This window comes from Belonocnema kinseyi, chromosome 9 (assembly GCF_010883055.1).
Source record: "Belonocnema kinseyi isolate 2016_QV_RU_SX_M_011 chromosome 9, B_treatae_v1, whole genome shotgun sequence".
Taxonomy (NCBI): Eukaryota; Metazoa; Arthropoda; class Insecta; order Hymenoptera; family Cynipidae; genus Belonocnema; species Belonocnema kinseyi.
In genome coordinates, this window is record NC_046665.1 from 22,675,658 (window position 1) to 22,691,438 (window position 15,781).

The 15,781-nt window shown below is 30.2% G+C and overlaps 1 protein-coding gene across 1 annotated transcript in view; it reads right to left on the reverse strand.

Moving 5' to 3' along the window:
* Positions 1–12,187, reverse strand: part of LOC117180441 (histone-lysine N-methyltransferase EHMT1) — a 75,647-nt gene extending 63,460 nt beyond the window's left edge. The window contains exons 1-2 of the mRNA XM_033372939.1: positions 11,064–12,187; positions 6,821–7,416 (exon numbers count right to left, since the gene is read on the reverse strand). Of these exons, the coding sequence (XP_033228830.1) occupies positions 6,821–7,416; positions 11,064–11,842 (1,375 nt within the window). The 5' untranslated portion in view covers positions 11,843–12,187. The remainder of the gene's footprint in view (positions 1–6,820; positions 7,417–11,063) is intronic.
* Between the last annotated feature and the right edge of the window lie 3,594 nt (positions 12,188–15,781).

Below are 15,781 nucleotides of genomic sequence, written 5' to 3' on the forward strand. Positions count from 1 at the left end.
CATGCCAAGACGGTGTCATTTCCACCTTAACATACCGTCGCCACATTTTGAGCCAAGACATTCCCGATGATAGCTGCAGGGCGTGCCATGCATACCCCGAGCCTTTAGATCACATACTATCTAGTTGTACAACTCATGCGGGAACGACCTACATCCAAAGGAACAATGCGGCACAAAGAGTGCTTTATTACCATCTCTGTCACTCTTACGGCATTAACCTTAATATCACTCCTCTAAATTCTTCTAGGGAAATCGAGTAAATTGTCGAGAATGGGAAGGATATTTTTAGTTTAAAAGAAATTAATTTTCCAATTTCTAACGTTTCTAGCTAAAGATTTTTCGAAATAATACAATTTTGAAAATGTTAAAGTTCATTAATTCTTCATTCTAGAATATTAAAAATTATAACGTGGATTTATAGTTCCAGAATTAAATCTGAATCTTTTAACTCATTCATTTTAAAAATTGTTAAATTCTTGCAGTTTATCTGAATGTTCAATTTAAGTGTGTTAGTACCTTTCATTTTTTACGTATATATTATTGAGCAATGAAATACAACATTTTTGAACAAAAAAATCCGAGAAGTGACCGGGAATTTTTTTCCATTTGAAGATTTGTAATTTTAGTTGAAAATGCAGCTGCTTGGTTGAAAATTAATTTTTAAAGTGAAAATTCAGCTGTCATATTTTCAGTTAAAAATTTGATCTTTGTTAGTTCAAAATATAAACTTGACTATAAAATAAAAACTTGACTATTTAATTAAGAATTCATGCATTTTGTTAAAAAGTCGATATTTTGTAGAATATCATATTTTTCTTTGAAAGTTAATCTCGTTGTTAAAAAATTCTTCTTTTCGTTTACAAATTAAGTATTCTGTCCAAATATTTATCATTTCAGTGAAAAAAAAACATCTTTCAGGTTGGAGATGAAATTACATGGTTGAAAGTTAAGCTGTTTTGTTTAAAATTATTTTTATTTATTCAAGATTGATCATTTTAATAGAAAACTTGTTTTTTCTTTAAATGGAAAGAAAATTTTTTGCCGAAACTTGAACTATTTTCTTGAACATTTTTTTCTTTTTTGATTAAAATTTTTTAACTCAGAAGATAACTATTATTCCAGTTAAATATTCCATCAATTTTTTGGCTACAAATCTAATTATTCAATTTTGGGTTGAAAATTTATCGTTTTTAGTTAAGATCAAATATGTTGTTGAAAATTCAACTATTTAAGTTGTAGATTTATTGTTTTCGCTGGAAACTCATTTTTGTGGTTTAAAATTCAGCTATTCCAGTTGAAGATTTATCATTTTAGTGGAAAATTAATTTCTTTTGCAATTTTTTTCTGTGCTGTTTTGATACTTAATAAAATTATGTATAGAAAATATAGCCTTTTGAGAATGCTAAGTAACTCACTTAAAGAGATAGAATAGTTCGATCTTTTCCTATACCTCAACTTCTGTCTTTCAATCTCTCTGCTCCCAGAAGGGCCCTTCGAAAAAACTGTCTCGATCTGCTCTTGGCTGTAACTCTTTACTTCTCAACACTGATAATTCCCTATAATTTTACAGCAAGTAGGTCTGGTAGTATTGGGGCGATTCATTTTATCGGGAATCCAACCGCCCTGAAATTGTTGAAATTCAATAGAACAGATGGCCTTTACGTGGCATAACGTCATTTTCCATGTTCACGAGAGACACCTTGCTGAGATTACGCAACTATAAATATAATCTAAACGGGATACTCCTGGCGAATACAACAAAGAGACGTCCGTCTCATTATTCACCCGAAGATACGTACCCTAATCGATATTTGGGAGTGACAGAATGCAACGAAAATCCTTGGGACCCACTTGGTTCTGATTTTCTAATCGAGGACTTACATTTCCCGATATTCAGCATACAGGTAAATCCACGAAAACTCGAAAAATTATATGTATAATCAGGGTGGCCACCCACCCGGAATAAAAGTGCGACTGAAAGTGGATTTTTAAGTTATTAATTTTGCACTCAAGATTAAAATCATTTAATTTTTCAAATCCTGATGCACAATTCAAAAATGCCTGAGAATTTATCTTGAGCAAATGCTCTCCAGAATATGCTCAACGTTTAAGCTCGGACCGAGCATTAAAAATCGCAACTATTTGGTTCGAACATAATCGCTTTTAGTTGAGGATTCAAATTATTTTGTTGAAAATCATGTATTTTAACTGAAAATTTTGCTCGTACACATACATTAAAAATTCGAATTTTTGTGAGAATATTAAAGGTTTGTCATTGCATTCTGTCGCTCATGAATATCGATTAGGGTACGTATCTTCGGGTGAATAATGAGACGGACGACTTATTGTTGTATTCGCCAGGAGTATCCCGTTTATATTATATTTATAGTTGCGTCATCTCAGCAAGGTTTCTCTCGTGAACATGGAAAATGACATTATGCCGACGTAAGGACCAGTTGTGCTATTGAATTTCAATCATTTCAGGGCGGTTGCATTCCCGATAAAATAAATCGCTTCGATACTACCAGACCTACTTGCTGTAAAATTATAGGGAATTATCAGTGTTGAGAAGTAAAGAGTTACAGCCAAGAGCAGATCGAGACAGTTTTTTTGAAGGGCCCTTCTGGGAGCAGAAAGATTGAAAGACAGAAGTTGAGGTATAGGAAAAGATAGAACTATTCTATCTCTTTAAGTGAGTCACTTAGCATTCTCAAAAGGCTATATTTTCTATACATAATTTTAAAAAGTAACAAAACAGCACAGAAAAAAATTGCAAAAGAAATTAATTGTCAACTAAAATGATAAATCTTCAACTGGAATAGCTGAATTTTAAACCACAAAAATGAGTTTTCAACGAAAACAATAAATCTACAACTTAAATAGTTGAATTTTCAACAACATATTTGATCTTTGCTAAAAACGATAAATTGTCAACCCAAAATTGAATAACTAGATTTGTAGCCAAAAAATAAATGTCCAAGCGAAGAGATGAATTTTTAATTAAATTGATGGAATATTCAACTGGAATAACAGCTACCTTCTCAGTTAAAAAAAATTTAATCAAAAAAGAAAAAAAAATTCAAACAAATAGTTCAAGTTTTGGCAACAAAATTTCTTTTCATTTAAAGAAAAAAAATTTTAATTAAAATGATCAATCATGAATAAATAAAAATCATTTTTAACCAAGGAGCTTAATTTTCAACCATGTAATTTCATTTCTAACCTGAAAGATGTTTTTTTTCACTGAAATGATAAATATTTGTACAGAATACTTAATTTGTGAACGAAAAAAATTTTATAACAAAGAGATTAACTTTCAAAGAAAAAGATGATTTTCTACAAAAATATCGATATTTTAACAAAATGCGTGAAATTCTAATTAAATAGTCGAGCTTTTAATAAATAAAAACAAATGATCAGTCAAATCTTGGAATTTTGAACTAAGAAAGGTCAAATTTTCAACTAAAAATATGACAGCTGAATTTTCACTTTATAAATTAATTTTCAACCAAGCAGCTGTATTTTCAACTAAAATAACGAATCTTCAACTGGAAAAAAATTCCCGGTCACTTCTCGGATTTTTTTTTGGCTCGCAAACATTTTTCACGTTCAATAAAATGAAAAAAATCCAAACTCTTAGGCTAAACTTTTTTCATTTTCAGTAATAAAAAATAATCTACAAATTAAAGCACTCAAAATGGAAATCTTGAATTTTAAATTTTTGAAATTAAATATTAAAAGTTTTTTTATTCAAAAATGTTGTATTTCATTGCTCAATAATGTATACGTAAAAAATGAAAGGTACTAACACATTTCAATTGAACATTCAGATAAACTGCACATTTTGCTCAATTAAAACTTTTTTTAATTAACCTACAAAAAAGTGTGTGGGGACGTCCGTTAGCATTTTCGCTATCATTTCCCAAATTTTCAAGACAAAATTTTTATTATTCTAGAAAAAAAGCCGGGGGAACCTAAAACTGGTAAAATCGACAATTTTCTAAGTATCACATGCCCTTAAGTTAAAATTAGTTTATAACATTTCTATGGGATGTTTCCATTTTTATAATGATTACGACTTTCGAAAATAATAGGTTTAATTTTTAACGGTAAAATCTGGAAATTCTTAATTTTGAACGGATTTAGAACCATTTTCACAAATCAATTATTATTTTCTTTTAAAAATATTTACCATTAAATTTGAGAAACTAACAACGAGTTTCCTCAAAATCTAGAAGTAGAGTATTTTCGAATTACGTATTGTAAACTGAATGTCATAATTGAAAAATATAACAATTCAACTAATAATTTTGAAAACTTTGGAAATAGAACTTGAATACATTTTTCTTCTATTTGCAAAATTCCCTGTAAAATAATAAATTCACTGTCATTTATAGGTCCAGCGGCTAGCCTGTACATATATGGTTTAAAAGTTTAAAACGTATGTATTTTCTTGAAAATTCGTCTTCTCTGGTATAAAATTAATCCTTTTGTTTGAAAATTTTACTATTTTATTAACATTTTGTATTTCATTAAGAATTGATCCTTTTTGTTGAAAAATTAATCTTCTTGTTTGAAAACTAGTGTTTTTTTACATGAATATTCATTTTTTTAAATTATCAGTTAATTATGAGAAAATAGTGTATTTTGTGTGATATTTTTCCAAATAGTGCATATTAAAATAGTGTAACTTCTTTTAAAAAAGTGTGAAATTTTGTCAATAGTTTAGTGAATCTGAGACCTGTACAATAATACAACAAACTTTCAGGTACATAACCGCCGGGTTATTTGACAGCGGTGTTTTTAGCAAAGGGCAGTTTCCACATTGCTCTTCGCGAACGATCCAGCGTGTCTAAATTGAACATCGGACTTGGAACATACTAGCACAGGTTTTGTGATTCTCTTTGCCTTCGGAGCTTCACAGACTTCGTATTCTTCAACCCCTCCAACTTCTCCCAATAATAAGATCAACTTCAAATCCGGATAGGACTCGTATCGCATAATGTAGTCCATGAAATTCATCCCTGGATAACCATTTGCACAATCTGTACAATATGTTAATTATTTTAAACACTTTCGTTATTTCCGAGGGCTAAAATAACGTCTAAAAATGAATTTAAAAAACTCTTTATCTCTGCAATAACCTCCAAATGAGCTGGAGCACATAAACCGATAAATTGTATTTATTTCATGAAATCAAAAGAAAATGCTAATATAGGGGAGATATCCAATAATTTTTTAAATTGAGGTGTTTGCTTACTTACAAGAACGAACGAATTAATGAAAAGAGCCTCATAAATAAATATTCGTGGGGAGGGACTCTATTTTCTAGTTACGCCACTGAATTGAGGTTGAAAGAAATTTTGTTTTTAAATGGAGGCATCTACTTTATCGAAATTAAAAGTTTCCTTCCTGTCCCTATAGTTTTTCGCCAGAAAACTTTTTTCTTAATTATCAACATTTTGATATATAAAAACGTTCCTTATTCCTTTTTATATAACTTTCCAAATCCGGAACACGATAGCTCAATCCGTGTAAACGTAGTGAGGGCAACAAAAATGAAAACATTTCTACACAAAAATGTCATAAGCGTACTTTGCTACGTCACATCGACCTTATCGACGTTTAAAGTTTCTTTTTTTCTCCCCTAGAAATCGCTAAAAATGCTCGGAAAATAATTACAGGTTATAGGTATGCAGATACTTGTTTGTTGTTTTGCAACGAATTTTCAAAAGTTATTATTTATGTTATTATTTTAGAACTTTTAGACGATTTAGTCCGAAATTTGTGCCAGTGCTCAACATACGGGAATGAAAACATCTGAAATGCATCAAACTAAAAATACCTGCAAAGTGCTACAATTCGACAGGTAATATCCTATTTCATCAACTTATAAATAAACTTTCTTTGAAATTATAAATATATTGATGTATACAAACGTTCTTTAGTGCTTTTTATTTTATCTGTCAAATTTTAAACACAATATCTCAATCCGTGTGAACGTAGTGAACACCAAAAAAATTAAAATAATTTTACCCACTTATTTTGACTTGGATAATTTTTTTCAAAATTATTACTCAAACTAAATAAAGAAACGCAATCTATTGTCTCATTTTTCTATATCCCAAACTTTGAGAGCGATATATCATTGTCTTTGGACATAGTGAACACCAAAAAATTTTTTTCTAACCGAGAATTGTTTTCGTCACGTGGTCACCGTAGAGCATGCCCTTAATTGAACAAAAATACAAATAGAAGGAGTAGGGCGAGGACATAGTGACCGCTTTCTGCTTTGATACAGCAGGATAAAACTTACAATTTCATTTCCATTCTTAAAGTTACCCACAGTTAATTATTATTCAGTTTTAAATATTGTAATTCGATGTTTAAAATCTTTAATTTAGGTATACAGTTAATTATCTTCACAAGCTTCAGTATCAAATTTTTTGAAATTCAAACACTTTTAATGTTTTATTATTTAAGACTTCAAAACTGTATTTTAAAATTTTTTATTTTTACTGAAAATTAAAATGTTATATTTGTAAAGAACTTTAGAATTATGAGTTGTAAATTGAATTATTTTATACTTTGAAATTGTTATAAATGGATATCTGCAAACTTACAATAATTTCAAATGAAACACAATAAAAATGGCCTAATTTCATACGATACCAATTTAGTTACATTTGAAGCGATTGGAATAGTTTCTTTACATTTTTTTTTCTAATTTCTGGTAAGAAGATATTAGAATATTTCTAGGTTTTTTTCGGTTTCCTCGTCCAGCGGTCACACCATCTTTTATTAAAATTAAAATCCTTACCTTCGAAAGAATCAGACTTAGCAATCTTCCTAGCTCCTGTACTACCTCTTGGTCGACCTCTTTCCCTTTTAGTTCTACCAGTGGCAGGTCTCAAAAATGGTTTATCCTTATCCAATATGTTTCCGTCTTCACTATTTGGACTACCTACAGGATTGCATAATTTTGTTTGCAATGGATCTGTATTCTTCATTATTGGAGATAACTTTGGCATTCCATCAAATTCTGCGGAAGAGTTTTGGCAATCATCTACTGCTGAATCACATACGGAGTTCTCGGTAAAACTAAAGATTTTAGAACTTTCTACAGTCGAGTTCATTTTATTATAACTACTATTTGTTTCGGCAGCGCTGTTCATAAGATCGTGGCGTGCTTCGAATACCTTGGGATGCGATTGCTTAATCATTTCTTTTGCCTGCAATATCTTTTTTGGTCGACCGGGTTTGCTGTACTTTCTTATCGGTTTAAATTGCGAATGCTCGGCCGTATAATTCGATTTTTCCTTTCTAGCTATGGCACTTTCGAGAACGGTACTTTTCAGGGGCTCTTTACACATTCGCCGCGCGGAGCGTTTTGGACTTGGTGCTCCTTCAGACTCACTGCAAAAATTATGCACATTTCATCTCTTTTCCTGAGGATTTTACTCAAGAAAGCTTTCTATTAGTTTTCTTTACAAATATAATATTTGCTGAATGAATTGTTTTACATTATCAATGCAACACCATTTATGAATTTCAGATTTGTAATTTTAATATTTACCCTCCCTTCCAACCCTCACTTTAGATAGTTATAAAGTAGTTTATAGGCGGGCGGGGAGTCCTCGTAGGGTTCCCCTGACGCTTAAGCTATAGAGCCTATTGTGCCACTAGTTATAAGTTACTTACTTAAAAACTACGGAAAATAAGAAGCTACAACTCTTTTTAATGTCTTTCAAACAAACGAGTATTACTCTCTTAATAATGTCATTGTCTACGTGTACAGAAAAAATCTGGCTATTTTGGTCGAAATGTCAGGACAGCTAGTTCCTCTTCTAAGTTGGGCTATTCGTACGGAAAAAATCCGGCTTTTCGTACAGACAATTCTGTACACGTAGCCACAGCCGTTATGCTTCAATCTAAGCTTATTTAATTGTGAATACTTTAAATACATAATTGAGTGGAAACGCTTTGAATTTTTTTATTGTCGATTTAGTAACGCTTTTAATACAAAGTTCTTAAGTTTCAAGTGTTTCTAATTTAAAAAGTATTCAATTTTAATAACGCTCTAACTGGACTTAGATATTTTCAACTCAAAGTTTTACAAGGCTCACTATGAATGTAAAGAACTATTCATACGGACAAACAAACAAAAAATTGAAGATGCTCAAACTTCACATTGATCACCTTTAAGGGCTCTTCTTTAAAAACTAGACGGTAAAATCTGCAATTTTCACAGATCCTTTGTACTGCGTCCGAAGTTTTGTCATTTCGGATACCAGTCTTTACAAAAATCATAAGAAAATGTTAGCTGTTAGGAACAAATACGATGAATTTTCCATACCTTAGGATGGACCATACGTGCATAAGGTTCTATTTAACTTTCAATTTAACTTATCTTCGAAACGGTCATCTTTTTGTAATTGCGCAGACCGAGGGTCGACCACTCTGATATTTCTCATACACTCACGAAATATTCCCATGTATTATTTCAATATTTCCTCATATTCCTAAATATTCACAAATATTCTAAAATGTTATATTCTCCAATTCTCCCATTCATTCCCATACGTTCGCCGATTTTATTCGTACAGCTTTTTATGAGGCGCCTTCGCCCAGTAATCCCAACTTTGGCATACAGAGCTACTGCATTGTTGGCCGCTATTGGTGCGCAATTTAAACCGCATATAATTAACAATTATCAAAATTAAAATAGGTAATTATTATAAATTGCACCTCCATAGAAAAAATTACGCAATGTGTGATTCAAGGCGAAAAATATAATAATAATGCGTATATCTATTAAATAAGAGCATATTTTAAAAATTTGAATTCTTAACAAAATGCATACATTTTTAACCAGATAGTTGAATTTTCTACCAGAAAGACGAATGTTAAACCATAAAGATTTATTATCTACTAAACATATGAAATTTCAACAAAAAATCCCATACATTTTCAACTAAATAGTTTGAATAATGGATGTGATATTAGCTTAAACTGTTTTCGAATAATTGTTTAGTTCACACTTGTTTCGTTTCTGAAATTTTAACTAAAAAATGGAATTTCTATACTAAGAAAAGTAAATTATAACCAAAAATGTAATGGGTACATTTTATTTTGAGATAATTGTCTTTGAATACACAAAAAAGTTTTTTTTTATTTAAGCCATTAATGCCTGAATAAAACAAAATTTATTTTAATTGTTTTTTGGCAAGTTTAAATGAAAAAAATACATTTTTCCAGTGACATTTTTTTGGAAAACGATCGATTATGTGCGAAAAAATGGATTCAACTGTAGCACTTGTAAATTATTTTTTATGCAGATTTATAGAGGTTATTGCAGTTTACTTTCTTTACTCTTTCTGAATTGAAGCATTCCTCAAAATGGATATATAATATTTGTTTGTGTACCCGATCATAAATTTGCTAGAAGATTTGCAAAATTCAAAATTGCGGCTCCAATATGCGGGACATACTTAAAAAAAATATATTTTTTTTCGGCAATCGTCTACCTCCACGTGGTGAGAATCGGGCAACATTTTATATTATGGCGAAAGACGATACAGAAACGAATCATCGATAGAATTAGATAACGCAGATTTGTAAAGTATGTTCCTCGACAGAATTTCACGAAATTTTCATTCCAGTTCATCATATTGGATATCCCACTTTGAATATTGCAAATTTGATCATGAACTCGCAATGTTCGACCCAAAAAATCTTGTGGAAAATTTATATCTGCAAAATGAAGATTTCTCGGAAGTATGTCCGCCATATTGGATCCGCCATTTTTAAGTTTGCTAATCTGATCATGAATTTGCAATCAGCGACCACGAGAAGCCTTGTATACAGATTTTCATACAAAAATTGAAATTTTCTAAAAAGTAAGTCCGCCATCTTCGATCCGGCATTTTGAATTTTGCACATCTGATAGAAATTTCGTGATCAGTAACCCAAGAAACTATTATGTATCCATTTTGAGGAATAATTCAATTCAGAAAGAGTAAAAAAAGTAAACATAAGTAACAGCTATATATCTGCATGAAAAATTATTCACAAGTGTTGCAATTTTTTCCAGACTGACATTGGAAAAAAAAGATCCTCCATATGTTGCTAGTATGATCGCAATAACACGTTTTGTGCTTTTCTTAGCATAATAAAGCTATTTTAATGAAACTTTATTTACAATTTAAAAAAATTCCTGAGAATGATTTTATATTTTTGATAGCTTAAAATTGTTGAAATATTTAGGCTTACAGTCATTATTTTGTTGTTCCTAAATTGAAATAGTTTTCAATTTAAATTAACTTAATTGTATAAATAATTACTTAGTAAATTTTACATGGAGAATTAGTAATATTTGACTAAAAACTCGTGAAATCTTACACTAAATTATGCACATTAATTATTATGACGAAATAGAAAGTTAATAAAATAATGCTGCGTACAAAACATTTAACAAATTGTCTATACAGTAAGAACGTTTCCATATGAGTATAAAATACACTTTTAAAAAGTATAACATTGTAAAGCAAAAAAAAATGAATTATTTTTTTAAGAAATTGCAAGAATAAATTTATTCACTTTACTTATAAGGGATAAAAAAAAGTACGACAAAATAGCATTCTGAAAAATTTTGAATGGTCCCTAGTGTGCATTCAGTCAAATAACATATAATTAATAAAAACAGAATATACTCAAAAAAACCATACTGCACATTTTGTAACATAACCTACCAAATGCTTCTTTAAATTGCAGTAACATTAAGAAAAGTTATATGCAGCATGGGTATATTTTTTTCTAAATAATCTACAACATGCAATTTATATCATCTTAACTGTTTTTGCTATAAATTATCTTTTTTTTTTTTAATTCTACTGTTATCGAAGGTCACTGAATAATCTGCAAAACAAAGCTTGTTTACAATGCTTACAACTTTTACAATATGCGATGTGTAGATTATGTAATGAGATACAATCTCAAAACAAAATTGTAAGTGTATACAAAGCTAAGACATAAGCCTGATGAAATCAACAAAAATTACAAACCTGGGAATCCTCAATCTTCTTCTCTTTTTTTTAATAAATGGTAAATTTTGTGTATTTTCTTCTATACCAGGTTCCAGCACAGGAATCTCATGGTCTTTACTTTCTTCTGTATTATCCACAATGTCCACAACTGACATATCATCCAGGCTCAAAACCTTAGAATTGATTCTCTCATAATTTTTCTCGATATGTTTTCCTTCCTCTTCTACTACCTTACCCTCCTCGGTATCCGATTTATCAATTATTTCGGAATTTTCATCAAAGGTTTCTATCTTAACAGAAACTCCCCCAATTTGATTGCAATTAACCAACTCATCAGGAACTAATGTCAGATTTGACGAGCAACTAGAAATCTTTGTTTTTTTGCCAGAATCAGTGTTCTCATCGATGGTCCTAAAAGTCAACACAATCCTTGGTATATTCCCGTCCTTCTTATGAATTTCATCTTTCGCACTTTGATTGTCTTTAATCTCCTTAGTTTCCTTAATCTCGTCCTTCGCTTCCTCGAGAGATTTCTCGACGAGGTTCTTTCCGGTCAAGTTTACACAGTTTGCAGCAGTATTCCAGTCATTCTCCACTCTAACCTCAAAAACCTCCTTACTTGGCACCTCCAAACCGTTAGGTTTCTGCGGCCGTTCGTTCTCCACGGGTTTGTTAGGGTTCACGCCTTTATTGAACTCATTGGTCATTTCCTGCAAAATTTGCTGAATGCAGACGTTATCTTCGCCATTTCTGTCCGCCATATCTCCATCTTCACCCTCAAGTACACTTTTGGACATAAAGCTGGCCCGAATTGAGCTCTTACGAGGCTCCCCCAACCACCGGCGTGCCACGATAAGGCTCTCCGTAACGATAATGCATCAACTGATGTGTTCGCGCTTACGACTTTGGCTCATGAACGGCTGTCCATGAGCTATTCACACTTTAATTGCACTTTCGGTTATCAGTAGCCACACACTTCCTCATGTTCCTCATCTAGAAAACCGTAAGTTAAAAGCATTTCAACTCCACGCAAGCTAATTGTACTTCTCCAGAACCGAATGATTCCGCTGGTTTTCCTCGAAAAACAGCTCTGCACCCGCGTGTCTCGCATGTAGCTGGATTGAGCTGGAGGCCATATTGATTTACTCAGGGACGCACCGAGCTGACTTCCGAGATAGGAATTCTTTTCTTCAAGAAGTTCATCGGTGACTGCCGCAGTTCTTATAGTTACGATCTACATTAACATAATTTTCTTAAGCTTTTATATTGTTGGAATTTAGCTTTTTTCGTAAATACTTCCTATAATCGGTGAAAACGAGTTTCTTTGCGATTCAGAAAAATAGAGAAAAGTGGGAGGACGATCACGATGTCTTGCGCACCTCGCAACTACGCGAGAGCGCAAAGATTCCCGGCCATAAGCGTTAAATTAAGAAAAATTAATATTTTCAGATTTCAGCGTAAAAGTAAAGATTATTCTATTATTTTTAATGCGCGATTTTTCCATCTGCCTAAAATGTCATTATAAGAATAGGATATCTCAAAAACTAATTTATTTCTATTTCCATAGCGGCCGCCGCATAGGTTCCTATTCACCAAAAGTCTTCATCTTTTAAGATTATTTAATTCCTTATAATAAGTTTACAAAATATGTGCAATAAATTGTTTTAATTCCTTCATGTGGAATATCAGTTTTGAAAATGTAATTTTTATCAATTCAAGTCCGCCTCTCTCGAGTTAAAATTATTTTAATTCATACATTTAAAAAGATTTCTTTGATGCATTTTTTAAGACGTTTACATAAATTATAAAAATATAAATAAATATAAATTTGAATATTTTCCGAATTTATAAGTTATAAAAAGACCTAATAATGAAAAATAGGTTGAGTAAATGCTTTCTTTAAATTTTACTAAGTCGAATGAGAGCAATAGGATTTGCACTTTTTCTGTTCCCGTTGGGGGATTTTTAGACGGAGGAAAAATCGCGTATTCATAGGAATACAAATTCTTAATTTTTCTGAATTTAACGCTTATTATCGGGTATTCAGACCTGGTCTATTCCGCTGATCCAGCGTTCTGACGAATAAAGTTTAGGAGTAATTTTCGATTCTTGATAATAAAACATGCTATCTTTTTCCAGTTATCAAAAAATAAAATTAGACTTTAAGTCGAAATGTTTAATTACGCAAATAAACAACAGACCGAATCTACCAGCAACTGTAATCGCATGGAATTTCTACCATTCTACCCGGTAAGAAGAGAAGAATTCAGAAAAATTCAGAATCTGAATTCCCATTACTACGCGAATTTTCCTCCGTCGAAAGTTCCACCAAGGAGTAGAAAAAAAACAAAATATATTCTTTTTAATCGACTTAGAAAAATGTAATGGAAACGTATTGAGATAAATTAAAAAATGAAGGAATTCAAAAGAAAGAATAGAAATACAGAGAATAATGTCACTTTGAAGACGAAAAACTTAGTCATTTTAATCGATCAGTTATAAATATAAAACATTTATGTTAATAGAGATAATTTAGAGTATTGTTAAAGAATATTTTTATAATTCTGTTTAAAGATATATTAATTTTGTTTACCTCGCACGACATTATTAAATTAATTTATTATTATTTATTATATTATTAAATATATAATTTGTTCAAAGAATATAAATAATTATGATTAAAATTACTGCCCCGTTATGGCACACAAAAAAATTGAAATTTCCAAATTTATATTCTACAAAAACTAATACACTGAAAAAATTTTTGCATTAAATCAAGTAGGCTATAAATTACTTGGCTGATTTAAATTGAAAGAAGCAAGTATTTTCTTTTTACAAGGGACCGATTTTCTGAATCAAGAAAATAATAGAATCAGGACAACTTATTGAATCAAGAATATATTTACTCTAAGCAAAAAACTATTCAGTTAGTTTGTTCCATTATACTTATTTCCGTGAAGTTTAATAAAATATTGAATTAAGAATATTATATTCTCATGAGAAGTAACTAAAACTCTAACAAAATGTTTCTTGATCCAAGTAAATTCTTATACTTATTTTGACTACTATTCTAATTGAAACAATGTTCATGTTCTTGAGACGAGAAAATGAATTTATTCAGCGAAGAAATAATTTCTCACAGAATAATAATATTTTCCTTCAAATGATAAGAACTGTATACTTGATACAACAGGCATCGAACACATACTATGAAAATTAATATCTAGGTGTAAATTAATTTACTTATTACTGCATAAGTATCTTATTAAATATAATAATCGACAAGTTGACATGGTATGAAGTTGGTTCTCTTCGCTGCTAACAATTATTTTGAAATTCAATAATATTTATAAAATTAAAAACATTGGTGCACATTATCAATTTTATTTATCCAAATGTAGATAGGAGTTTACAACTTTGATAATCTACTAACTTTAGGCTGACGCGCAAATCAAATCACTCTTAAAACTATTTAAAAAATTAAAAGTTTATTGCGTCGGTAAGTTGTTGGTGGTAAAAATTAAAAAATTTTTAATAGATGTTAATAGATGGTCAACATTTTGGCAATCACCCATATACTTACATAATTCTTTTTTATTATGTAAATAATAAAAAATAAATATATGTCAACATAAAAGAAAGTTATAAGCCTTAAAAAATTCTAAAAAATACAATTATTACATTTTCTTGATAATTTATAAAAATGTTACGCGTTTTTAAAGCAAAACATTTAAGGAAGAAGAATTCAATAACATTTTTTTAAAGTTTATTAAGAATGCATTTCATTTTATAAAAGAACGATTAAAAAATTTACATTTCAAAATGTTTTAAATAAAATAATTGAGAATGCAAGGAGGAACTAAACAAATATCTTTCATCAGACCACCGTGAGACTGTATCACTTTTAACTTGCAACTTCTTACATTAAACGTTTCTTTACAGAATTCTTGTTCCTTCTGATTTCGCAGTATCTTATATTTGAAAGAAAAACAAAGTAACGAGCACTTTTCCAAATAGGTAATATTTAAACTAGCGATCAATTTTTTCTACATATTTTAAATTATTTTTAGGAATTCATTCATTTTAAATTAAAAACTGAGTTAAAAAGCATTATAAAAGAATTAAATAAATCGAAAACTGTGCGTTTTACAGAGGTTTTTAAAAGTCAGAAAATATTTGTCACTCAGGTTATTAAAGCGTTTAGATAGCGTTATTAAAGCTTTAGATAGTTTTTAAGCGGATTAAATTTGTAAAGAAAAAAGTATTGAGCCATTTGCAAAATAAGTGAAGTTCAATTATTGTTTGCATATTTTAAATTGTTGTTTTAGGAAAGCAATACCATATTCAAATCTTTGTAAAAAACGTATGATAAAATAATTCGATAAATTGAAAGCTGTGCGGTTTATGCAAATTCTCGTAAAGCAGAACATTATTTTTTGTCACTGATGTTATTAAAACATTTTTGCACTTGCAACTTTTCTTTATTATTTATTACCTTTGTGTTGTTTTTAAGTGCCTTAAATATTTAAAAATAACAATTATTAGGTCCCTTGTTAAATAAGTACTACTTACTTCGCCTTTTCACATATTTTAAATTATTGTTTAAGAAATGTAATTTTGCATTAAAAATTGAGTAAGAGTATTATATAAAATAAAAGAGTTGGATAAATTTAAAACTGCGCATTTTATGAAGAATTTTTGTTTATTGCTTATTACTTTGAGATATTTCATAACAT